This window comes from Suricata suricatta, chromosome 8, assembly GCF_006229205.1.
Source record: "Suricata suricatta isolate VVHF042 chromosome 8, meerkat_22Aug2017_6uvM2_HiC, whole genome shotgun sequence".
NCBI classification, from domain to species: domain Eukaryota; kingdom Metazoa; phylum Chordata; class Mammalia; order Carnivora; family Herpestidae; genus Suricata; species Suricata suricatta.
Window position 1 is genome coordinate 20974237 of NC_043707.1, and position 26261 is coordinate 21000497.

Below are 26261 nucleotides of genomic sequence, written 5' to 3' on the forward strand. Positions count from 1 at the left end.
GCTCATAAAAGGAAAAAAGCGTGTGTGGCTCTCGACGTGCCGCGAATCTTCGAACGTAAGCGCGTTACGGCCCTCAGGCTTTGAAAAGCATTTGAGGGACGCGCCCGCTCCTGCCGTCGTAATTTCCAGCGCGACGTGCTTATTCCGCTCGTGGCCTGGCAGGTGGGGATGGGTCGCAGTTTGGGACCCCCGGGGAATGGCGGGAGTGGAGGGCTGGGGTCCCCTGTGCGTCCACATTCCCGGGCCTTGCCGAGGCGGCGCTTGAGCGGCGGTGCGCACGCGCCCTGGGCGGGGAGAGGCGGGGCTCGAGGAGGGGGGGCCGGCGGTCTTTGGGGTTTGCGCGCGCGCGGTGGGGGCGCTAGGGCGGCGGAGGCGGGGTACTCAGCCCAGGTGCGGGAAGACAGACAGCAGCAGAGCATGTGCCTCCAGTGACTTCCAGTTGCCTCCTCATTTCTCTACGCCCGTTTACAGCCTAAGGCTTCAGTCTCTAGCTGACATCTCCAGGTCTCTCTCTCTCTCTTTTTTTAAATGATTTTTTTTTTTTTTGAGAGACAGAGAGAGACAGCGCAAGCAGGGTGGGAGGGTCAGAGAGAGAGGGAGATACTGAATTGGAAGCAGGCTCCAGGCTCTGAGCTAGTTGTCAGCACAGAGCCCAACACTGGGCTCGAACCCACGAACCGTGAGATCATGACCTGAGCCAAAGTCGGCCGCTTTGACTGAGCCACCCAGGCGCCCCAAGTCAGGCCTTTTTAACCTCATCTCTAAACTTGTGTACAAAGAGTCTTACAAAGGTTTTAAAAATGAATCTCATTGGGAAAAAAGTGCCCAGTATACATCACTTCAGGGTTTGTGGTCACTGTTATCTGTGGAGGGGAAGCTAGTTTGTTGAACACTGGAACGTTGATCATACTAAGGCTGTTTGAGCCTTAAGACTTAGGTCATAGAGTCAGACAGATCTGGATTTGAATCCCACCAATGCCACTTGTTACTTGTGTGACCTAAGTAAAGTCACCGATTTCTCCAAGACTCCTGTTTCTGCCGTGTTAAATGAAGAGCGCTTCCTCTGCAGACTGTTAGGAGAGTTAGATGGGGTCATCTGCATGAAGGTGCTTAGCGCATAGTAGGTATTCAGTAAGGAATAGCTATCATCGTTACCTTTATTTTTATCAGATGCCACTATGAATCATCATCCTATTGGTGATTCTGAATAACAGTTGATTGACAGTTTCCAGTTGTCGAAATGGTCTTACTTCATGATCTCTTTTGCCAATAAATAAGCCAAAGTCTTTACAAAACTTGAAATTGGAAGAGAGAGCATAGATTTTAGAGTTTGCAGTTTTGCAACGACCTGTATTTCCTGAGTTACAGCGCATAATTTAACCACTCTGAACTTTCAAGTGCCCCAGCTATGGAGAGGGTGTGCTTAGGCGATTGCTGTTAGGTTTCAGTGAGAGTCAAGTGTGTAAGCTTCGGTCTGAAAGCCTGGTGGGTACTTGGGGAAAGAAATCCACATCTTAATTTTTTCCAACCAGTTGATGAATGTAGATTGTTGTTGGCAGTGGCCAGATCGAGTAGGGTTTTACATGCTTTCCTTCCTTTTGATTCAGAACAAAGCTCTGTCTTAAGCCCTGTGGGATTGATGTTAGAGTGATTTAAGTACAGAATGTTTGGATTTGATTGTATGAGGCCTTGGGCTTCTAGACCAGGTGCTAGAGAACAGGTTTAGACTGGTTGGTTAGCAGTTAATATGTTCTTTATTCGTAGTATTACCTATTAGATTTCTCAGTTGCAGATGACAAAAAGCCAACCCCACACTAGTCCAAGGAGAAAAGGAGTATGTATTAGACTCTAACTGAAAAGTCCTGGGTACAGTTATATCCAGAAACCTATAAGTTATGTGACCAGGATTTTTTTTTTCTTTTTTGTCTTTCAGCTCTGCTTTTCTCCATGTTGACCTATCTCAGACGGGCCAAATCCTCCATCAGTTCCAGGCTTCCCTGATAATTCTCTTAACAACCAACTGAAAGAAGGTATCTCTTTTCAGATAGCCCCCAACAAAAGGCCTTTTTTTTTTGTTTTTGGTTCTAATTTCTGTCTAATTTTAATTTCTTTTAAACATTTTCATTTTTTATTGTGAGATGGAGAGAGACACAGCGTGAGCAGGGGAGGGGTAGAGGAAGAGGGAGACACAGGATCCGAATCAGGCTCCAGGCTCTGATCTGTCAGGACAGAGCCTGATGTGGGGCTTGAACCCACAAACTGGGAGATCACGACCTGAGCTGAAGTCAGTTGCTCAACCAACTGAGCCACCCAGATGCCCCTTTACTTTTTTAAAAAAATTTTTTGACATTTATTTTTTGAGAGACAGAGTACTAGTGGGGGAGGGGCAGAGAAAGGGGTAGGGAGTCACAGACTCAAAAGCAGGCTCCAGTCTCTGAGCTGTCAGCACAGAGCCTGACATAGGGCTCAAACCCATGAACCGTGAGATCATGAACTTGAGCCGAAGTTGGACACTTAATCAAAAGAGCCACTCAGGTGCTCCCCAGCAAAAGATCTTAAGTTGATTTTGGCCAGACTTAGGTCACATTCCTCTTCCTGAGCCAGTCGTGATGGTCAGAAAGAATGAAATAGTCTCCTGGGCCCAGGTCATGTACCCATCTTTGGAGCCAAGGTGAAGGACAGTTTCTTAAAGGAGAAATTGGAGAACTTACCAAAATGGGGAAAAGGTGGTGGGCAGCACACTGAGAGGCTGCTTCCAGTAATGGTAGAGGAGCTCAGATCAGGCCAGGCCTCCCACAGACAATGACCATAAATCACACAAAATAAAACAAAACCAAACCCCACTAACTGGAGTAAGTGGAGCAGGAGCTGACCCCCAGAAGGGAGGGGCACTGATGAGTTGTTCCCAATGCCTTGATCTGTGATAAAGACTCCTCTTGAAAAGATAGCCACGCAGAGGAGTTCCAAATTCTTTTTTTTTTTAATGTTTATTTTAGAGAGAGGCAGCACGAGCAGGGGAGGGGCAGAGAGAGAGGGAGACACAGAATCCAAAGCAGGCTCCATGCTCTGAGCTGTCAGCACAGAGCCTGACGCTGGGCTCAAACTTGTGAACTGAGAAATCATGACCTGAGCCAAAGTCGAAGGGTCATCCGACTGAACCACCCAGGCACCCCCCAAATTCTTGATAGAAAAGTCATTTTACCTAAATGTCCCACCAGCTGATGAATGGTAGAACAAAATCCATACAGTGGAGTAAAATTCAGCCATAAAAGGAATGAAAAACTGATGCGCGCACAGCAGGGATGAACCTTTAAAATACCATGCTCAGTGAAAGAAGCCAGTCCCGAAGGCTGCATACTGTGTGATTTTGTTTCTGTAAAGCGTCTAGAAGAGGCAGATCCATAAAGTCAGAAACTAGAATAAACAGTTGCCAGTGGTTAAGGGTACAGGCGTTGGGGATCCTGAAAATAGACTATATTAAAAGGCCACTAAATTGCACAGAGGAAGCCAAATAAGTGCATGGGAAGGTGCTCGGCATCAGTGGTCGCCAGAGAAGTCTAAACTAAAACCACAACGGGAAGCCACTTCACACTAGCTGGAATGGCTCAGTTTTTTTAAATAAAATGAAAACAACAACCCTGGATGTCAGCGAGCAGATGGAGCAACTGGAACTCCCACACGTCGTCAGCGGGAAGCCGGTGCACCTTCTCAGGAACAGGGTCTGGTCCGGCGGTTTCCTGTGAAAGTAAACATCCACCTCAGACCTAAGCACTTAAGAGAAATGGACACATGTCTTAAAAAAGACTCGCATGTGACTACTCAGGGCAGTCTCATTCATAGTGGCCCCGAACCGCGAGTCACCCACGTGCCACCAGAGCCAGCTCTGGTTAAACAGTGGTCTCTTGCCCACACAAGAGAACGCTGCCCGCCAACGGAAAGGAACCGACTCCTGATACACACAGCCCCACCCATGAATCTCAAAAACGTGTTGAGGGAATCGGACCCTAAAGACAACGGATGGCGTGATTACACTTCTGTGGAATTCTAGAACATGTGGAACTAATCTGTAGTGAAAAATGTCAGAATGGCGATTACCTCCAGGTAGAAATAGAAGGTGTGGCTTTTTTTTTTTCTTTTTTAAGAGCCTGAGCAGTGTTGAGGGGCAGAGAGAAAAGAGAGAGAATCTTAAGCAGGCTCTGTGCTCAGCATGGAGTCCAGTGCCTGGTGCTTTGTTCCCACAGGCTTTGGCATTGCAGACGTTTTCTGGGGAAGTTCAAGTTCACGACCCACTGGATCCAGATAGTGGTAGTTTGTGGTCAAATAGTAAAATGAGGCGATTCTCCCAAGCAAGGGACCACCCAGCAGACAGAGCTCACCCAGGAGAGCGCTCCTCAGAGGTGTGGTCTCTGTGGGGCCATCTGCTCAGGGCCGCTCCCCTCCGGCTCTGGCTGCATCAGTGTTTTCTTTTGCTTGACGCTTTGCTCAACTTCGCATAGTTTCTTGTTCTTTCCTGGCAGTTCCTGAGCCGCATCTGCAGACGAGGAGGGGGCAGCTCACATTCACTAAGTGCATGTGTTGTTCTAGGCACTGCCTGTACCTTACTTGTGTTGTTAATCCTCCTGTGGGTGCTCGGTTTTTAGGGAGACTCGGAAAGGTTAAGGAGCACCCCCAGGGTGAGTAAATGGCCTCATGAGAGCTTCCGTTCTCTGTTCTGTCCCTTTTCTCCCTTCTTGGAATGCTCCTAAAATATGCATGATCGTTCATGTCTCTGATGACTGTTGTGCAAGTGGTGTATTTCATTTCTTTTCGTGACTCAATGCTTCTGGGCATGCGAGGATGCTGTTTGCCTCTTCCCGTGTTTACCAGAGTCATTTCTGACAAACAGCTGCCAAGCCCTCCTATGTTCTAGGCTTTATTTTGGGTGCCAAGGCGCAGAGATGACTAATGCTCAGTTCTTGTACTTAAAGGGCTAGAAATCCTGGAAGTGGGCTCCTACGCAAAGAGAAGACAGTTTTACGAGAGCATGTGCGCTTGGAGTGCAATTAATTCACATCGTACAGAGAGCGGCACACAAAATGAAAATCATTTTAGGTTGCTGGGGTTTACTTGAATAATTCTTTAATAATTGTTTTACTATTTTTTCTACTAAATTAGGAAAAAGTGGAAAGAGGTGCGGCCAAAGTGCTCTGGGGCCCATTGGCATTCCTGACTGCTGAGTGGTTAAGGAGTGCCCCCAAAGGAGAGAGGGCATTTGAGCAGGAAGAACACGCTGGCATTTGTCTGTTAGGTTCTGGGGGAAGGGGCATCCGGGCAGTGGGAAAGCATGCCGGTCCCCTTGCTGAGGTGGCTGGTTCCAGAGAAAGCGGCTGTTCGTTGCATCATCAAGAGATGAGCTTTGCCCAGGCAGGTACTACCCAGCGGACAAGGCGACCCTCCGGCTGCTGTCCTCTGTCTTGGCACCTCACACTATTTCGCCGGGATAGAAACGGGGGGTGGGGGGCGGGGGGAGGTGAGAGCGTTTTGAAAACTACCAGTCACCGTTCATAACGTGACGGGATCCTGATAATTGGTGTAGGGGCTGAGTGTCGGAGGCCAAAGGTTCCAAAAATGGGGCCCACCTCCCCACTGCTGCTTGCTGGTTGCAGGATTAGGCCCTGCCTGCTTTGCTCTTTGACCTCCTCCTTCCCTTCTAGACCACATGAGTCAGCTTTTCAAATTCAGTGTGCTGAAAGTTTCAGGCTTGTGTGTGTGTGTGTCCGTGTGTCTGTGTGTCCGTGTGTCCGTCTCTGCATTTTCCATTTGCAAAAGGTTTTATGAACAGGTTTCTCCAGAAGTATCCCATGCATGCTTTTTTTCCCCCTGTGTATGAATGGGATACTTCTGGAGAAATACCCAAGAAACAATAGTGGTTGCTTCTAGGGGTTGGAGATTTCATTGTACTTCTGGAATCATTTGAATTTTTTTATTACATACATGTTAGTGTTTTTTTTTTCTAAGAGGAACAGGCTTTGTGTCCAGCCACAATGAGGCACAGCAATGGGTGATACTGTGATAATGTGATGAGAGCCCCAACTAAGATGGTGACAGGTGAGGTGGGAGGGAGGGGGGCTGCGTTTGCGAGAACTTTCTGAGGCAAAATCCCTGGAAATGGAATGGGGTGGATCAGGGAGGTGGGGGGTTGTAGATGGCCAAGAAGGAAGGAGGTATGGATGATGCTGGGGTGTGCAGCCCGGGGGGCTGGCCTGACAGTGATGGGCACCATCAAACCACATTAGGAAGGCAGAGCAGAGCAGGAAGTGCAAGGTGTCTGATGGGCATCTAGGTCCGGCCATCAGATGGGAGTTCAAAATCTGAGCTGGGAACCTTGGAGAGAGATCAGGACTGATGGAAGTCTTTGGAAGTTTCAGAATCTGGGGCCTTACGGCAGATGAGCTGCCCGAGGAGCTTAGAGACTGAGAAAGGGGTCCTGGGGTGATCATCCTCTGACCCAGCCCGCAGGTCCATCAATGCAGGTCCTGAGGGAGGGAGTGAGAATTGGGGGGCAGGGGGCACAGAGAATGGAGGCAAGACAAAGTTTCTGATCAAGCTTCAGTTTATTGAGAAAAAACATTCATCTTATAAAGAGCAGAAAGCACAGGTCAGTTGCTAAGAAACAGGGTCACGTGAAGGGGCTAGGGTAAAGAAAAGAAAAAACAGAAGCCGCAATTTTAGCACAGTGTCTGAGGAGCCGATGAGAAAGTCCAGCCAAGCTGTCTCCGGCCTTGAGCTGGGAGTGATAACACTGTCTAGCCCTGCAGGTGGCTGATCTTAGGTCAAGGCACACATCTCTTCCCCTGGCTGCTCTTCTGGCAGCTCTCCACAATCCTCTGGAATGGAGGAGGGGGCAGCAGAAAGACCACCCCAGGTGGTTGGAGAAATAGGAGGGACTGAAGGTCTGGAAACTCACCCGAGCTTTGAGAAGCGGCCTGTGGTCAGGTGTTCGGGGCACTGGAAAGGTTTAGGAGCTGATAGATCACTGGGGACTGAGGGGAGCCATGCTGTTGGGTTGAGGCAGGAATGGGAATAGAGAGTGAGGATGGTGGGTACGTGTGTGGGTCTGTGCCAGGTACAGAAGCTCGAGTGATACCCCCCTGCCCCCAAGAGATAAGACAAGCTGGGGAGGAGACAAAAACACACAAAGAGAATTTGAACATGATTTGATAGGCACTGTGGCAGAGAGATGTACAGGATAATATGGGAACACAGAGGAAGGTAACAAGTCAGCCTAGGAGACAGGTTTCTGACCGTGGCTGGTGGAGGGAAATGGTATGTAAGCCAGATCTTAGAGAGTAAGGAGTTAAATTGGGCAGAGGATTAGGGGTGTCCTGCTTGCAGGAAGGACAGCCCAGATGGAACAGCGTGAGGATAAGAAATGTGACATGGTGTGTGGTTAAGAGCGGGAGTTTGGAGGGTCTAGAGTATGGAGTGTGAGGCAGGCAGGGTAACGAGAGGAGATGGGGGTTGGGGGGCAGGGCCGGAGGCCTCTTCGATCGAGTCTGTGTTATGTGTAGAGGTTTGATGCACCCTGGAGGTGCGGGTTGGGTTGAAAGCGTTTGGTAGGGGAACGTGACCACCCTTGTCTTTTAGATGGGCAGTTCTGGGGCCGTGTCGAGAGTGGATTTGATGGAGAGGAAAATGCAGAAGGGGGCGCTGTGTAAGTCACCAGGAGGCCACCAGTGTGGTAGGAAACAGTGACTGAAGGCGAAGGGGGCATACAGATTTATGGGGACGGTGAGTCAACAGGACCAGTGACCCATTGGACAGGGGATTGAGGGAGAAGGTGGTTGGAAAATAGCTATTTCCAGCCCAGGCAGCTGAGTGGCTTATGGACACATCAGCAGGGAAAGAGCGAACTAACACACAGGAGTTTTTTAGGGCAGAGGGGTAGTGAGGGATGAGTTTGGTTTGGAACATAGAGATTTTTTGTCTAGGTTGTATTGAGATACAACTCACATACCATACAATTCACCCATTCATAGTGCACAATTCATTGTTGTTGTTACATAGATTTGTACAGCCACCACCAGTATTTTCTACTGTTTTCTGGACAAATTGATGTAACATTTTTTTTTAAATTGTAGAAGATTTCCAGCATACAGAAGAGGCTCATATAAGGAATGTCTGTCGGGCATAGGGATTTGGCGTCTCCTCTAGTGGAGCCGTCCAGCGGCTTGAAAATAAGATTCTGAATCTTGGGGAAGCTGTGGGGGCTGAGGGTGGATTTGGGAGTCAGTACCATGTGGCTCATAGTTGATAGGATGGCAGCCTGCAGGAGCCAGGGGAAAAGCCTTCCCTTAACAACAGAGTTTGGAATAGTTGATGTGGGAGATTCACAGTGGACCTTACTGCGGGGGGCGGGGCAGGAGAGAGGCGGTAGGCGAAGTAGAAGAAATTATAAAGTTCTTGCCAAGTCCTTGACGCGACTCCGCAGCAGTGGTTACTGCTGTGAGGGGATTGTTGATGAAAGCAGGGGTGTTTGTTCTTGCCTGAGGAGCTTCCAGGCTGGTTGGGGAAGAAAAGCCAGTTTATAAGTGGAGGTTGGGAAGTCTAGATAGGAAGAGTCCAACAAGAGACAAGCTTGGGTTATTTAGGGGCAGTTGGGCAAGACCAGTCTTGAGCTGATCCTTGCAAGTGTAACGTTTGGAGGAAGGGCATGCCCTTCGGCCTCTGTGGAGGGGAGCGGTGGTAGAAGGGGGCAGGACATCTGCATTGGGCATTTGTAGATGGGCTGGGCTGGAAGGAATGTTCCCAAATGATGAGGGCTGCCGCGGGGCATGTCTCAGGGCTGGAGCTCGTCCCGCAACGACCTGTGTGTTCTTCAGCGGCAGCCCTGTTCTCTGGTCTTTGGTCGTGTTCTCAGCATGCTTCTAGAAGCCCCTCAGCCAACATACTCCCGCCCCGGGAACCCCCCATCTGCACTGCCTTCCCCTCAGGTCTCCACTGTCTCTGGTGCCACAGCTCTGGCTGGAAGTCGCTGTGTGCACGTGCTTCTGCGTGGTGGCTCCTGTCCCTCCCACTGCACGTGTTTCCCTGAGGTCCTCGCTAATGTCCAGAGACGACTCCGAGTCCTTTTCTGTGACATCTGGGGGCAGGTGGACGGGAGTAGGAAAGGAACCTGGAAGCGTGTGCGGTGGCGGCCAAGCTGGAGCCCCGGGGAGCGCCAACATTTGCAGGACAGGCCAGCGAGGGGCCGGCCCAGGAGAGAGGTGGAGGCTGGCCGTGCGGGAGGGAGGCCCTGAGGCCAGGGGAGGAGGTGGTGGGCACCTGTGTCCTGCGGCATGCAGACAGGTCAGGTCAGTTCAGGCAGGAGAAGAATCTAGTTCTTTGCCCTGTGTGGGTTCCTGGTTCCCCAAGAGCATCATCACTGGGCTGGAGAGGACGGAAGCTAGACTGAAATGGGCTGCCAAGTCAAACGGGGGTGAGGACTAGAAGCACAGGCTTGGACCACTTCTGACATTTTGCCCTGAAGAGACAGGATGGGGAGCAGGAGTGAGGAGTGTGGGGTTTGGAAGCTCTTCTATATTAACTATTTAAAAAAATTTTTTTTCAACATTTATTTATTTTTGAGAGACAGAGAGAGACAGATCATGAGCAGAGGAGGGGCAGAGAGAGAGGGACACACAGAATTGGAAGCAGGCTCCAGGCTCTGAGCTAGCTGTCAGCCCAGCCCAATGTGGGGCTCCAACCAACAAACCATGAGATCATGACCTGAGCCGAAGTCGGACGCTTAACCGACTGAGCCACCCAGGCGCCCCTCTATATTTATTTTTTAAGATGGGCTCTCCTGAAGTATGCTTGTGTGCCATGCCGCATAGGAAAGGGGCGTCAGCCGGCCTGCGAGGAGATGGGGTTCAGAGCACAGACAATGGGTCGCTCTTCACTAAGTGCGGAGATGACCTGTGCCGTGCACTCAGCCTGTCCTGTGCATGGTGGGAAAAAGGTCTCTGGCTTCTCTTCGACCAGAGTCGGAACTTGGGACTTCAGCTAGGGGGGCTCAGACCCAGGTCTGAGGGCAGCAGCAGAAACATTGAGGAGAAAGGAAGGTTGAAATGTCAGACAGACTCGCTGGGAAGGACGGCCGACTTACGGAACAGCACTGTGGACTGTGGGCATGCCTGCTGCTGGTGTCTGTGGTGGCACCGCATAAGGTCGGGGCTACCTGTCTGGTTGTGGGGCTTGCCCCGATTTTACTGTGGGCGGGTCCGTGGCAGGGGACTCCCCCCAGGCTTCCTGCTTTGCTCAGCAGGAGAGCACAGCCCTCCTCCATGCGAATCCATCCCTTCCTGGGATCTGCCTGCCGAGCCCTGCTTCTGTCCACACCTTCCCCTTTGCTGTAGGTCATGGGGGTCTTTTCTCCCGTTCTTTTCACTTCCTTCATGCTGATCGTTCTCAAGTTTGTACGCTTCTAATCTCTAAACTCTCTAAACTCAAGATCCATTATTTCATGCGGTTCTAGCTAATGCAGCTGGACTTTTTTTTAAGGGACGTTTTTCCCTATATTAAAATGTATTATATAAATGTGTTATATAAAGCTGTGATGGTAAAAATAGTGTTGCACATGTGGGAAAACATGTCTTGTGTCCCAAGCAATCAGGAAAAGTAGATAAAGTGGACTGTGAAAAAAATTTTTAAATGTATTTCAAAGGACAAAAATAAAAAAGATGAATAGCCCAGTAAAAACGACAAAGGGCAGGTCTCCAGAGAAGACACGCAAATGGCTAATAAACACGTGAAAACACGTTCAGCATCATTAGCTGTCTGGGGGAAATGCAAATCAAAGCCACTAATTAACTTTTCACCCCCACTCGGAGGGCTGTGATCAGAAAGACAGTAACACGGCACTGCTGTGGATGTGGAGATCGGAACCCTTGTGCCTTGCTCATGGGAACGTAAAATGCTGGCAGGTCCTCGAAAGGTCAGAGCTAGAGTTACCATATGACCCAGCAATTCCACTCCTGGCTGTAGACCCAGAGAATGCAAACGTGTCACAGAAAAGCTTGTCCATGAGTGTTCATGACAGTGTGACTCTCACTAGCCAAAAAGTGAACACAACCCAATGTCCATCAGTGGATGGATTAATACACAACGTGTGGGGTGTGCAAGCAGAGGACAGCGATGGAAGAAATCCAGGAGCTTCAGTGTGGCTTGGTGACTCTTCTTTACCTGCAGTCTTTGTTTCTTACCTGTTCTTTTGTGGAGATGTCCTGGATAGTCCAACCCTTCAGAATGCACCTTGTCCAAGTGCTCAGGAGAGAGCCTGTGCCTGTGGCTGCACTGCAGGGAAGGACAGACTCCTGCCCCCCAGCTGGACACTGGTACCTTGGCCATAACGGCGTTGGTCAGAAATCAGGCTCTCCCAGTTTCGCTGTTTGTTCTGTTTTTGTTTGTTTGTTTTAGTATGTTTATTTTTGAGACAGAGTGTGAGTCGCTCTGAGGCAGGTTCCAGGCTCTCTGCTGTCAGCACAGAGCCCGACACGGAGCTCGAAGTCATGAATCATGAGATCGTGACCTGAGCCAAAGTCAGGCGCTTAACTGCCTGAGCCACCCAAGCACCCCAGTTTCACTGTTTTTTTTTAATGCTTGTATTCTTCTCGGGCATGGGATAGCCATGCATGTCATTAGGGTGGCCTTAAGACTTGCATGAAAGGTTTCCTTCTAAGTAGCCCAGTGTGATCCCTCAATGAGCATAGAATCCAAGATGCATCTTCCCATGTGCTTCCCAAGAGGGATAGGTGGGAGCGGTTCCCCGGTTGGGGCATTCACCCAGCAGGGGACCGCTCCCTTGGGACTGGATCATGGCCGAAGCTTGTGAGAAAGTTGCCCAGATTAGATATGAGTCCACACTTACATTTTTTCATGTCTCTCATTTGACCTTCCCCAGAGACTGTCTGGCATTCTTGGTCCTGCTCCAGTGTAAAGGTACTTCTAGCTTAGATATTTGACACGTAATCCAATATGAAGTGGCTGCCCGTTCAAAGCAAAGGCCAGGACTCCACCGCATCCGTGACTACTAGATCCAGAGCTTTACAAAGGGTGTTATTGTTGGCCACCAACTTTACTGACTCCCCCAGAATGGAACGAGGAAGCCTCAATGGTTGTGGCATTTCAGCCCATCTCCCAGCATCTAACTGCAGCTTAGGATGTAGTAGGGAAAGTGGAGGGATGTTGACATCCCTTCTCCAGGAGTATAAGGGCGCCAGAACAGTCAAGGAGAGGGCCGCCTCCTGCCGCTCTGAACGCAAGAACCTTCAGCAGTATTCCTGATAGGATGCCGTTCGGAAGCCAAGGGAGGTTTTGGTAAAGGATTCTTTGTTTGGTAAAGGATTCTATGTAACTATGATATCAACTTCTTCAATCCCAGAGGATTCCCTTCTAATACATTGGAGTTAATTTTGACTTAAAGAAAAAGTGCCAGACCCTACTTCTCACCCCAAAAAGTAAAGATTCTGCCCCCTAGTTAACATGGTCAATAAAATATAGAAACCCGCTGCCAGGATGTGCAGCTCACTCTCTCGAGCTTGCCTGCTCTCACATCTCGAGAGTGTATTTTTCACTTTAATAAATTTTCCCGCTCCTTTTACTCATCTGCTGTGCTGCACGTCTGTCCTGAGTTCCTTTCTAAGACAAGACCAGGAACCTTCCACATCCCCTTCAGGTCTGGCTGGGTCAAGGCTCCAGGGCCCAGGGTCTCCCCAGTTCACGCAGCAACATCTTCAGCAGCCATGATGGGACAGGGTTGAGTGACCCTCTTCATCAGGGAGCCTCCGACTCTTGCCTTCCTTGTGCTGGACAGTTGCTTAATCACTCTTCTTTGTTCTACTCTCTCTCTCTCTGATCTCCTTGGGAAAGGGCCTCAAAAGGAAACATGAAACGTCAGTAGATTAAGTCTCTGTCCAGGGGAGACTTCTCCTATCCCTCTCAAGGACACCCATCTTGACTGAAAGGAAGGATGGGCAGGGGTTCCCTCTTTAGGAGGCACGCTAGGCCAAAGAGGGCAGTGGGGATGCCCACCTGCATCAGCGGTGTTGGCCCCAGGCAGATGTCCTGGGGCCCAGTCTCTCCAAGTGAAGCTCTTGGGATTCAGCAGGGATGCTCCTAGCCCAGGAGACTGTCATTTTCGTTCCTCTAAATCACTGAGCCCATCCCACCCACCTTGGAATGCATCTTGAGAAACGGACCTTGATACCTTGTATGCTTCCTTCCCACATTGGCTTCTTTGCTACACTGTTGGCTTCAGTATAAACTAGAGGATGCGAAAGTCTGGCCAGAAAAATAGACCGATATCCCATATGGTCAGACTTTTATGGATCTATATGCAAATGCTCATCTGTCCATGCTCCTTTGGGGGCCTGAGAACACCCACCTCCTCCACTTGTCAGTCCACCATCAGCTTACCTACCGTAGGCCTTGTACTTCTGTTAATCTGCCACGCACCTGCGTTCTGTCCTGTTCTGTGTGCCCCCCACCGTATCTCTTTGGTAAACAGGTTGCTGCCAAGATCCTGTATGGGCTTTCCTCTCTTTCCTGAGTGACTTGTCTCCTCTTTGCTGCTGCTTTTGTGTGTCGGATCTGAAATCTGTCTTGAGAGGCCTGGGTGACTGTCGCCTGATTCTTGTATGTGGGGGCTTCTCCCTCCTTGACTCCAGGTTAATGGCAAGGATAAATGGAGCCATTTGTCTGTCTCGGTCTTCCTCGGGACGGAGACTTCAAGGAATATTCCCAAACAGCTTTTGAAACTCCTTTTATTTCCTGGGGGTTCCCTGTGTTCTCTGGCCAGACATGGACTGCATGTTTTCACTTTTTGTTGGTGGAAAGAAAATGGTTATCCGTTCTGTCTGATGAGCCTTAGGGCTAGGAGTGCTCTTTCTTCTGTTTGGGCTCTTATCACCCGTGCCCTCGGCACCTCACCACTTCCTCCTCCTCCTCCGGTTTCTGTGCCACCCTCCACCCTGGCGAGACTTACCTAACAGGCTCCTGCACCTTCTTCAGTGCCTGTGGCCATTGGCTCCTGGTCCTCCTACTCTCACTCTCGAGGAGCAGAGAGCACCCCAAACTGTTGGGCCACCTCCTTATGCCATTCAAACTGAAGCATCTCCCAGATCAGCAAGAAGGGGCCTAAGGATTCCCTTGGACTTAAACCGCCCCCTCAGATTTCCCCACAGGTGCTCCAAGTAACATGGAAAGTGGGGAGCAAATTGATGGACTTTTAGTGGGCACAGGTGCAACATATTTGTATTAAAGCTAATTTAAGTTTGTTTATTGTTTTTAAGCTTAATTATTTATTTTAAGAGAGAGAATCTCAGGCAGACTCTATGCTGTCAGCACAGAGCCTGAGGCAGGACTCGATCTCATGAACTATGAGACATGGCCTGAGCCAAAATTGAGAGGGGAACGGTTAACCAACTGAGCCACCCAGGCACCCCTAAGTTTGTTAGTTTAGGATTGACATGTCTTTAGAGTTATCAGCATTAAATATAAAACTTATATTCTCCTAAGGTTTACTAAAGGTCAGGTAAACTGGTGTGATCTTTGGTACGATTTGCCAGCAAAAGATGCCTTAAAATGATTGTTAATTTTAGCTGTTTCATAAGCTTTCATGGATAATTGTTCAGAACTAGTAGGTAGGTTGAATCAATGGAAAGGTTTATAGGTAAAACTTTTAAATGGCTTTCAAAATCTTTGGTAACCTGAATGGGTTTTTTTTTTTTAATGTTCATTTATTTATTTTTAAGAGAGATAGCAGCACACAAGGCAGGGAAGGGGCAGAGAGAGAGGGAGACAGAGAATCCAAAGCAGGCTCCAGGCTCTGAGCTGTCAGCACAGAGCCCAGTGCAGGGCTCGAACTCACAAACCATGAGATCATGACCTGAGCCAAAGTTGGATGCTTAACTGACTGAGCCACCCAGGTGCCCCAGTAGGCTAAAAGTTTTAAAGTTTTGCTAAGTTAATGATAAATTGAATTGAATTCACTGGATATTCAAATCTTTTCTGAATAAGGTAAAATACCCAAAGCATTGTTTACTGAACACAGGTTTGTGTGTTTTGCTTATTGTGGAGAAACTGAGAGAGTTGCCTTCCTTATCGTTTCCATCAGCCTTAATTTAACAGAATTTTAACTTAGATACCTTCGTTTCCAGTGAACATAAAATAGTAACCAATTGTGAACTGTCTGCTCTACCAGAATTCTTTAGATTGGCAAATTTATGAATACAGTTCTTAATTTCTGAAAACATGTTTTCCCACAGCACAGTCTTTCAATAAAACATGTTTATCAACAAACTCAACTCTGTATGTAGGAAAGTGAGACGTGTTAGGAAGGTATAAGATGAGAATACATTTTGTTGAGTAGAAAAATAAAGTAATTTTGTCCTAAAATGAGGCTCTTTGTTTAGAGAGAGAGAGAAGGCTTAGGACAAAACTTGAATGAAAAAGCCGTAGAAGGTTTGTGAAGGCAAATCTTTGAAAAGAACTTTGTATGTGATCACAACTAAGATTGAAATACTCTCTTATCGCCAGCTTGGTTAATTAAATACAGAGTTGTATAGTGATCTATGATTCTGTTTAGGCAGGTACTATGAAAATTCCCAAGATTCAAACTCTATTAAATAAAGTCTTTTTGACCGAGGTATAGTAAGTCGTGTCACAGAAATGATGATAAAGGTTATATTGTTTTGATAAATGCTGTAACTGTTCTAGAAATTAAATGAAATTCCTAAACTTTTAATATGTTCTGGTATAAGGTTATCACTTGGCATTCTGCGCTTCAGCATACCTTTTGAGGGACACAATGAGCCCGTAACAGCCACTAACAGGGTTCCCTCCTATTTCTGTCCACCCCAGGCACCCCACGGGCAATGGCTCTGGTGTCTGCGGACTCCCGCATTGCAGAGCTTCTCACGGAGCTCCATCAGCTGATCAAACAAACCCAGGTAAAGAGCTGCAGCCCTTGGCTCCTGGAGGGCAGCATGGGAGCAGAGGGGGGGTGAGGAGGGGGGTTGGGAGAGTGGGGGTGGGGCGGGTTGTGTTCAGAGAGCTTGGACATGCAGGAGTCCAGGGGGTGTGAAGAATGTGTTTGAAGAACGAGGATGTGGAGTCTAACTGCCCTTCCTGCTGGATTTTCTATCTGGGGCTGGATTTCATGATTCTTTCCATTTAATAGCAGCTATACTGAGATCTAGTCCACATACCATGCAGTTCACTAATTCGAAGAGTACGAGTCCAGTGGTTTTGGTATACTCCCAGAGTTGTGCAGCCGTCACCACGCTCGGTTTCAGAACATCGGCATCATCTGACAGAAGTACCCATTTGGGCTGTTCCTCTTTTCCCTCCACCCTCTTACCCCAGCTGAACACAGGTCCCCTCACAGGCAGGACGCTCCAGGAGTGTAGAGCTTCTCTCCCAGGGGCTGGCCAAGGGCCATAACTTTCTTAGGACATACAGGCTCTGAAAGCACAGGCCTGTTGAGTTAATCTTGTACTGCACAGCCCCTCCTCCCCAGCCTTTGGCCTGGACTCCCTTACAGCAAAATGGTACTTGAGCGTCTGCATTTAATACAGCGTTCATACTTCAGCTAGAGCAGCAGCGTCGGTATGAGTATGCCTAACATTTGGAGGAGCCGGTGTGGGGTATGGACAGACTTCAAGAAACAGTCTGTTGTATGGAGCCACTACATACATTTTCTTATTTTTATACTAATTTGATTACCCCTTTCCCTCCTTCATCCACTACTGTTTGTACCTTATAATGCATTTGTGTCGAACTGTTCAATGTAGAAATTAGCTGATGGTTAGCTAACTCCAGTTCTTCCCCAGGCCAGTCGTTTTTGGTCATTGGTACCAGAATTCTCATGTGACTTCTTTACGTAAGGCAGTTGAGTTTTACTGGCAATGCCACTGTGGCACACTGTTGAACTATGGTCATGGTAGAATTCAGTTTCATTGTAGAGCAAGTTAGTAAGAATTACAGACCTGTTTCTTGTGCCTTCCCACCAGAATTGGCCTCGCCCACTTACTAGGTGTTGAACTTACTAGATACTGTCCTGGACAATAAAAGTATTCTTTACAATATTTGCTTTATTACAGTTTTGGCCATGATTCAGTTATTTCTGGGTTCTAAGTCAGCTGGGGACAAAGCCAGCTCATAGGCTTGTAAAGAGACTGGTTTTGATTGTGTGCCCTTGTATAGCAGGGCCCACCGCCTGCCTCTGGGGCGGACCTAAGCCATACTCAAGGTAACAGCCCTGTCTCTGCCTGTTCTATCTCAGGATGTCTTATTTTGATCTGTTCTTGGATCAAGGCAGTCCTAGTACCTTGATCTACATTACAAGAGCCCTATACAGGTGCCCCAGAAGGGCTCCCACAGGTTTAGAGGAACCCGTGCTTCCCATAGGCATGTCCTTGGAGCTCAGTGGCTAAGCTAGGATGGAGGGCCATTTCCCCATGGCTGCTTCAGCCCCCGTCTAGATTAAAATAGCCCAGAGGCCCTGAGGGGCAGGATGGCAGACCTTTTCCCAGTGAATTATCCAGCACTAGTGGTTGGGTTGGCCTGACCCATTGTGCTGATTCCTCCTCCTCTTTCCAGGTTGACACCCATTCCTTGTCTTCCCCCTACAAGAGAACTCACCTTAGTCTGTTCATTTTATTAAAAAGTCTTCCTCTGAATGCTGCTTTTCCTTGAAAGTGTATTCACTTGTCCCATACTGCGTACATGAGCACCCTTTTCCCCCCAAACCCTTTCCCATCTATGGGCCGGTATACTTCCTCCAGCACGCATTTTTTTGTTGCCATTGTTGTCTGCTGGCCCGGGTGTAGTTAGGAGACCTATTTTGTACTCCAGAAGGCTGGGGGCCCTATCCCGGATGAGCGGGGCCACGCATAGGTGTTTTAGCCTGAGTATATCAGATGGCTCCTCCAAACCTTCCTCACCTCAGGGCGAGAATGTTCCCCAGAGGAATTTGGAGTCACCATATGATGCCTGCTGCTTTAATACTATTGGAAAGCCATTTTTTCCTATTTTAAAAACTATCTTTTCATTCACAAAAATAAGGGTGATCTGTATTTGTGCATGGCCTGTCCGGTGCGCTGCTGCTGTACTTTTCCCATGATAATCAGGGTCCTTTCTAAGCATCCTGGCATCCAGGTTTATAGTTACACAAGGACCCATCTCCTGGGAGCCACACACTACACAGTTGTGTGGCCCAGAAGGGAGCAGTTCCCGGAAACGCCTTCCCAAATGAAGTCCTTTGTAGTGGGATGTAACCGGAAAGCAGGGGTCAGGAGAATCTGGCCTACATAGTTCTGGGGCCTCTGGCCTGGGGCGCGGGGTGCCAGGGCAGGATAAAGGGCCCTCATGCCCTGTTGACCTCATCCTTGCAGGAAGAGCGTTCGAGGAGTGAACACAACTTAGTGAACATCCAGAAGACCCATGAGCGGATGCAGACGGAGAACAAGAGTGAGTAGCTGGGCTCACAGGAGAAAGGGGTGTGGGCCGAGACCGGGGCGCGGCTGTCATTCGTGCAGGGCAGGATTCTTGCAAGTACTTCCACAACCCAAAATGAATTGCTCCGTAGTCAGAGGGACAGTTTTCTCTTAGGCTGTGTGATGTACAGTGACCCAGGAAGCAGATTACAGACGACCTCGCCCTAAGGAACCTTGAAATCCCCCAATTCCAGGACTGGGACTCCAGTGAAATGAGGCTGCATCCAGGGGGAAACGCTTGGAGCGCACAAGCAACCCCAGTAGGCTGGTGTTTTCTAGAGAGCCTCCTTCCCGTGCCCTGCACATGCCCCAGCGGCCCTCATGCTCAGCCTCCTGGTTGGTGCTTTCCAAGTCTGAGCAGCTCTGAGGTTCTTGTCTGCCTTCCTGTGTGCTGACAAGTATTTTCTGTCCTGCAATGGCAGAGATAGGAAGTGCCCTCCTGACGTGTAGTGATGGCACCTGGACTATATGAACTCGTCAAACACGGGCGTCAGCCTCAGAGAGCACTTCTGACCCAGTAAAGCTCACACCCTGGCCCATGGCCTGTAAGGCCTCCGGAAGTCTGATTCGGGTGCGTCGGAAGCAGGCCCCTGTGACCACCAGCTGCCTCTCACCCACCCCTCTTTCCTGTTCACTTTGCAGTCTCTCCCTACTACCGGACAAAGCTGCGTGGCCTCTATACCACCGCCAAGGCCGATGCCGAGGCTGAGTGCAAGTGAGTAGTGTCCAGCGCCCTGCCCTCACCTCCCCTTCCGCGCCCGCATGCTGGGCTGCAGAGCCCTTTCCGGCCGCCGATAAGCGGATGCCCCACAGCCCGGCTGCAGCCAGGTGGGGGCCAGACCCCAGCACTGCCGTTTACTAGTCAAGGTGACCTTGAGCAGTCCCTTCCACTGAGACTCCGTTGCTCCATCATTACAACAGGGATAATAACTACCTACAGAATTGTCCACCTAATATGAGATTTTATATATATATATATATGTAGTACCTAAGACCAGTGGTTTTTAAACTTATGACCATTACCCATGGCAGGAAATACATTCTCTATTGTGGCTTAATAATAATAATATTAAAGACATAATCATCATCACTTTAATAATATTAATTAAGACTCCTGTTGGCCTTCCTGTGCCAGGCACTATCCCAAGAACTTTATATATTTATCTCAATGCTCAGAGCCACTGTGTTACAGATGAGGAAACTAAGGCACGAGGGGTTCCACAATCTGCTAAAAGACATACAACTAGAAGTGGGGGAGCCCAGTTTTAGACCCAAAGTCCGTATTCTTGAACACCCCGCTAGAGCGGTTTAATGATTCCTTTCCACATTGATTTTATATGTGCATATATGACAGAATTGGAACAAGAAATGGTTTGTACTGCTACTCTGTATACTCTTGTTTGGTTTTGTTTCATTTTGTTTTGTTTTTAAGTAATCTCTACACCCATTGTGTGGGGCTCGAACTTATGACCAGAGATCAAGAGTTGCATGTTCTTATGACTGAGCCAGCCAGATGTCCTCTGCTCTGTTTTTTTAAATGCTGGTTGTTACCCAGGAAATTAATTTCACAACTCACTAAAGAGTTGTGGGCTCCGTTTAAATAGTGGCCTGCACATGTGGTGATGGCCAGCACCCGAAACATTACTGGATCTTCGTCTCCTCACGTCTGGCTCCTCACAGACCCTGCCTTATGCTCACGGTCCCAGATTTTCTTTGCTGTCATCTTTATTTTATAAACCTTTGCTGGGACCTGTGTTTGGTGCCGGCCAACCACATATAGAGACACGAAGATAGCAAAGACCCTGCCTTCTTGGGCAAACAGTCTGGAAAGGAGAGGTACCCTAAGAAAAAGTTAAAGGACAGTGTAGTTGATGGGCCAGCAGAGGTGGGCTCACTGTGCCTGGAGACCCGGAATGGCCACGGGGAGGAGGAGAGACCTGAAGTAGGGGATCAGCAGGTGGACAGTGCGTTTGGAGGCTGTGGAGGAGCGCCCGTTGGACATGCGCGCTGGGGGACTGGGAACCAGGTCTTTGTGGCTGGGGAAGGACGTGGAGGGCTTCCAGGAACTGGGCTTTATCCTGGAGGCCAGAGCGGGCCAGGGAAGATGTGAACGCGGGAGAGAAACCCCTGGCTGCTGTGTGGACGGTAGACTGAGTGAGATTCAAAGCCAGTGAGGAGATCAGGCAAGAGGTGGTGATGGGACTGAGCCAAGGCAGCAGCAGTGGGGAAGGAGAAGCAAAGGTGGCTTTGAGGTCAGATTCTAAAATAAAATTGGGAACCATTTGGGAGAAGGGCAAGTGAAGATTCCAGGGTTGTTTTATTAGCCTAGAGGCACCTGCTGAGCTCCCCGTGCTGGGCTGGGGAGGAGAAGAGACGGTGGGGCTGACTTAGACTGCGGGAGGGGCCCACAGGTAGGGGAGGCCTCGGAGCATTCTGACCACCAGCGGGCCTTCCAGCCCTCCCTGGCAGCCCCCGCTTCTCCCTGAAGTGCAGGTTTGTCATCTGGTCACAGTCCTGTCCCGCTCACCTGTGCTGGAGTTGGGCTGGCGTGAGTTAGAGGGACACACACATTTGAGAGCAAAAGGCAAAATGGCCCAAACCAGCTTAACTGCTGGCAAAATGACTGCTTTGGAAACCAGTCCGGGGCGGGCCCCTCTCTCCCACTGACCTGCCTGGAGTTAAACACTTACAAGCTTCTTTCGTAATTTCAGAGCCCAACCTCTTGCAATTCTGCCACTTCGCCTATCAGACTCTCAAAAGTTCGAACGTTTATTCATAGATACTGAGTCCTTGTCAGCACCGGCTGCCATGCTGGCCCGGGAGCGAGTAAGGGAACAAAGTGCCACCCGGCCCGCCGGAGCCACCGGGTCTGGGGGTGTGGGTGGGGAACACGTGTCACTGTGTGTTCCCACGGCACTCTCCTCCACCCATCCGTCCCTAAGCAGATTACTTCAAGCCCCCCGGGAAACTGAAGAGCCAGCGTCAGGAGCTAGTCCTGTGACACGCTGCTGACTCCTGTGACAGACACGCAGCTGCTCTTTCCTGACACCCCCTCCTCCCCGCTGGTTTCATCCCCCTGCTTTGCAGGAAATGGAAAAGTGCCCCTGTCTTCATTTAACAATTCCTTTCTTTTTTTTTTAAGGCCTTGGGGTTGCACACGGGCTGCAGGGGGCAGAGGGTGACAGAGTCAAAGATCTCACTTTCCAGAAATGGCAGCCATTCCCAGGCGGGAACAAATTGTTCTCTAGCCTTAGTGCAAAAGGCCTTTCTCAACAATGGGAGTGATGGGGTCCTCAGTGATACTGTGGCCACGGACAGGGGCCCCCAGCCCTCTGAGTCCTGGCTGGGGAAGATGGTTTTAGCCCTGGCTCAGCTGGCATAGGTTAGCTTCCCAAGGGCCTGAATGACTCCCGGGCTAACATGGCGAGTGCCCAGAGGAGAGAGTGACTGTCGTCGTGGTGTGAGGACCGTCCTTTGGCACCAGGCGCGGGGCCCTGGGCAGCTGACCGTTGGCTGCAGGTGCTTATGGCGTGGATATGGTTCCAGGATGTTCGTAAGCCTCTTACCGGAGATCAAGATTATGTAAACATTTCATGCCAGGCTGTCTCTCAGCTTTGGCATCTGTTTTTGATTCTTGCTCAAAACAACGGGGATTATTTTCCTGAAAGCTCCCCAGGGGATTCTGCTGTGGTTGAGAACCACTCCATTACTGTCTCCCAGAGAACAGCTTCGGACATGCTGCGGAAAGCCGTGTTCTTCAGACAGGCCCAGCAGCAATGGCCAGACTCCAAGTTCCCTTTGGCCTCCTGGCCTTTACTCCCCTCCCGTCCTGGTGTCCGACTGCCCGTGCCCCGCGCTCCCGGCCTGCCTCCCCGAGCCCTGTGCCTGCCGTACCCAACTGTGATGCTGCAGGCATGTCGGGCCAGATGTCCACCCGTCCCTGCTTCGGACCGCCCCGCTCCCTCTGCCCGATGAGCTCCCTGGAGCCTGGGACGTGGCAGGACACGCCTGCGAGGCTGCATTGTGTTGTCTCCCTCCCGCTGAATGAAGGCCTTCAGAAGCATGGGGGCATTCACCAGAGGTTTACCGGAAGAATGGCCATGGGAGAGGGGAATCAGTGACCCAAAATGAAGTCTGCGCTGCTTATTCCTATCGAAATACTCTTCAGGGGAGAGTCCTCAAGATCTAGGATATAGAAACCTGCTTCCAGCGAGGGTCATGTTCACTTCTGCTGGATTGCCTGGGCCCCAGCCACGCTGGACCCCCGTAAATTGACTCCAGAGGCTTCCTTGGGCTAGGCCTTTTGGAGACAAATTCCTTCCTCACCCACACCCCTGCTCTGAGCCAAGAAAACTCCCCATAATGCTCTGGAGTGTCTCCTCCACGCAGCCCCCAAGCCTTGACCTCCACCCTCCGAATCTCCAGACTGTTCGAAGCAGCCAAGCATGCAGCGTGCTTTCTTGAGGCGTCATCACATGCAACTCTCTCCGCCTCGCTTGCCTCTCTGGAATTCTCTTGGAGTCATTGGCCTCCTCCTCTCACTACCTTATCAGCTCTCCTGTGGTTTTAAAACTAAAAAACACAGGCGTGCTCGTGGAACATGCTACTCTTAACCTCGGGATTGGAGGTCCGACCCCACCCACGTTGGGTGTGGAGGTTACTTAAAATAAACAAACCAAATAAATAAGGGCGCCTAGGTGACTCAGTTGGTTAAGCGTCCAACTTCAGCTCAGGTCCATGGTCTCGTGGTTTATGAGTTCATGCCCCGCGTCGGGCTCTGTGCTGACAGCTCAGAGCCTGGAGCCTGCTTCTGATTCTGTGTCTCCCTGTCTCTCTGCCCCCTCCCCTGCTCATGCTCTGCTCTCTCTCTCCCTCCCTCTCTCTCTCTCTCTCTTTCTCTCAAAAATAAATAAACATTAAGAAATTTACAAACAAACACTTAGGGTTTATAGTTTTCGGCAGTGGGGCTCATCTGAATTACCCAGTCTGCTGTAAGCAGAAAGGGAAGTCTGTGCTTTGTGCTTCATCTAGACGTCTTCTTTCCCTTTTCCCCACCCTCAGCATCCTCCGGAAAGCTCTAGATAAGATAGCGGAAATCAAGTCTCTGTTGGAAGAGAGGCGGATTGGTGAGTTGGAGAGGAGTCCTGATCAGGTGGAATGGGGCTTCCTGAGTAGCGGCCACCGCCTCCTGCAGGACCGGGGGCTGGGGAGTGGGGAGGGCCTACATCAACCCCCTGTGCTCCTTCCGTGGGCTTCCCACGGGGATGGAGCCGCTCCCCACTCAGAGGCTCTCCCTTGTGCCTGTGCAGACCTGGAAGATCCCTTCCCACCCCCTCATGCTGGTCTCCCTTCCTCTTGTGCCTGGGGCAATGCTTCCTTCCCACTGCCCCCACAGGCACTTGCCGTGGTGAACACTGGCTGCTTTGTGGGAGCCGTCCTCAGATGGGGTTTACACAGGGTGCGCGCTTCCAGACCCCTTCTGACTGCCTTGGCTCCCCGCCTCTCCTACTGTAACCCTCAGCCCACAGTGGGCAGATGCCCGTCAAACAGGTCACACCGCCAGTGGGGTCCGTGTGAAGTTGACTGGGTGTGTTGAGCCATGCCTGAGGAGGTCAAGGGTCTGACCTAAGGAACTAAAGTTCTTACCCTTTAGTGGAATAACAACATATATTAATAGTAGAAAGGTACACCTAAGTGTGCACAGAGCTCTGTGGCATTTTCACTAACTGAACATCCGATACGACCAGCATCTCAGAACCCCCCTTTTTGCCTCTGTAGTCCTTCACACCAGGGGATCCACGGACCGGACCCCTCACCAGCCTGCGAGAGCAGTCTGCAAGTTCTTCACTGCGGGCGTCTGGCTGAAAGGGCGGGGACCACATCGTGGCCCTTGCTGCTAACTCGGGAGCTGGGGTTCCAGGCCGAGCTCCGCTGACAGCTCAGGGCATGCGTTGCTAGGGTGGGCCTGGGGGCAGGTGCCCTGTGCCCGGTGCCTCAGGGGCTCGCTTCCTTCCCACAGCGGCCAAGATTGCGGGCCTCTACAATGACTCGGAGCCCCCTCGGAAGACCATGCGCAGGGGGGTGCTGATGACCCTGCTGCAGCAGTCGGCCATGACCCTGCCCCTGTGGATCGGGAAGCCTGGTGACAAGTGAGGGCCGGCCCGGGGTGGGGGAGCTGACGAGTGGGAGGGGCTGGGGCTGACACCTTATTCCACCCTCAGGCCCCCGCCCCTCTGTGGGGCCATTCCAGCCTCTGGGGACTACGTGGCCAAACCTGGAGACAAGGTGGCCGCCCGGGTGAAGGCTGTGGATGGGGATGAGCAGTGGATCCTGGCCGAGGTGGTCAGTTACAGCCACGCCACCAACAAGTGAGTGGACCCCACGCCTCTGCTCTCTTGTGAACACCTGCTTGGGGTGCACGTGGGGGCGGGGACGGGGTGTGTGGCAGGCTCCTTGGGCCCCTTCCCTACCGTGCTCTCGGCCTCCCAGTGTGGATGGTGCTCCTCCCTGTATCCACTGTTTTCCTTTGTTCGCCAGGTATGAGGTAGATGACATCGATGAAGAAGGCAAAGAGTGAGTGTGCTGGTCAGGGTGGGACTGTGGAAGCTGCTGGGAAGGGGCACCTGCCTGGCCAAGAGTTGACGCTAAGCCCCCCACCCGCAGGAGACATACCCTGAGCCGGCGGCGCATCATCCCCCTGCCCCAGTGGAAGGCCAACCCTGAGACAGACCCCGAAGCCTTATTTCAGAAGGAGCAGCTCGTGCTGGCCCTGTATCCCCAGACCACCTGCTTCTACCGTGCCCTGATCCACACACCCCCACAACGGGTAAGCAGGCCCCGCGGGCGAGACCGCACAGGATTCGACGACCGGGCTGACCCGATGGGTCATGGGGTCACCGTCCACTGCCCTCCCCTCCTGACCTCCTCTTCCAGCCTCTCTGGGCTAGGAGGGTCCTGTGTGGTGCCCTCTCTCCTGCCCACACCACCCTCAGATGCCCTCCAGCCCTGCCCCCTACGGCAGTGCCAGCCAGCCCCCTCCCACCTTCAGAGTCCCAGCAGGCCCTCAGTGGAATGCCACCTGCGAGTCCCCTAGTCTCCCCTCACCTGTGCATTTTGATGAGCAGCCCTGAGATGGGACGCTCCGTGCCGGGACCCTCCTCCGGGCCATGCTGCGCTCCCTCTCGCTGGTCGCCCATCACCTGATGGTGGGCAGAGACTGTTCTCCCCTCTTCCAGGACCCCTGCCTGCTGCCACCTGGGTTTTCCTTGATCCCCTTAACAGAGGCTCCTCAAAAGGCACCAGACCCTCTGGGTAGGATCCCCCCAGTGACAGCAAGTCTCCCTCCTCCTTGCTTTGTCCCCTGGCCCTTTGTTGCTGAGAAAGGAGCTCTGTCCTAGCAGGGATCAGGTTCAAACATCTAGACTTTGAGAGCGAAGTTGGGGACAGGAAAGGCTGGGAGCCCCAGAGGTTCCGGTCATTCTGGACTCGGGCCTTGTCTGGGGGTCTCTGACCAGCCCCTCCTGTCTGCCCCCTGCCGCAGCCCCAGGATGACTACTCAGTCCTGTTTGAAGACACCTCCTATGCAGATGGCTACTCCCCTCCCCTCAATGTGGCCCAGAGGTACGTGGTGGCCTGTAAGGAGCCCAAGAAAAAGTGAAGTGGGCTGGCGGACTCAAAATCCCCTGCCATCCTCACCGGGGAATTTAATGAATGATTTCGTGGTCAAATAAACATTGTTCCCTTTGC

General features: G+C 50.9%; 1 protein-coding gene across 1 annotated transcript; it reads left to right on the plus strand.

Annotated features, from left to right (window-relative positions):
• The first annotated feature begins 6 nt into the window (after positions 1 to 6).
• On the plus strand, positions 7 to 26261 carry SGF29 (SAGA complex associated factor 29). The gene is made up of 11 exons (XM_029946270.1): positions 7 to 162; positions 1934 to 2030; positions 15880 to 15968; positions 18414 to 18489; positions 19158 to 19230; positions 23577 to 23641; positions 24535 to 24664; positions 24737 to 24883; positions 25053 to 25088; positions 25179 to 25341; positions 26056 to 26261. The coding sequence occupies exons 3-11, from the start codon at positions 15894 to 15896 to the stop codon at positions 26170 to 26172; spliced, it is 882 nt and encodes a 293-aa protein (XP_029802130.1). The 5' UTR covers positions 7 to 162; positions 1934 to 2030; positions 15880 to 15893; the 3' UTR covers positions 26173 to 26261.

Bases quoted from the DNA above. Each gene is read 5' to 3' on its own strand.
- SGF29 (XM_029946270.1), top strand. From the start codon at position 15,894: ATGGCTCTGGTGTCTGCGGACTCCCGCATTGCAGAGCTTCTCACGGAG. The intron at 18,490-19,157 runs GTGAGTAGCTGG...TTCACTTTGCAG, and splicing joins GATGCAGACGGAGAACAAGA to TCTCTCCCTACTACCGGACA. The intron at 24,884-25,052 runs GTGAGTGGACCC...TTTGTTCGCCAG, and splicing joins TACAGCCACGCCACCAACAA to GTATGAGGTAGATGACATCG.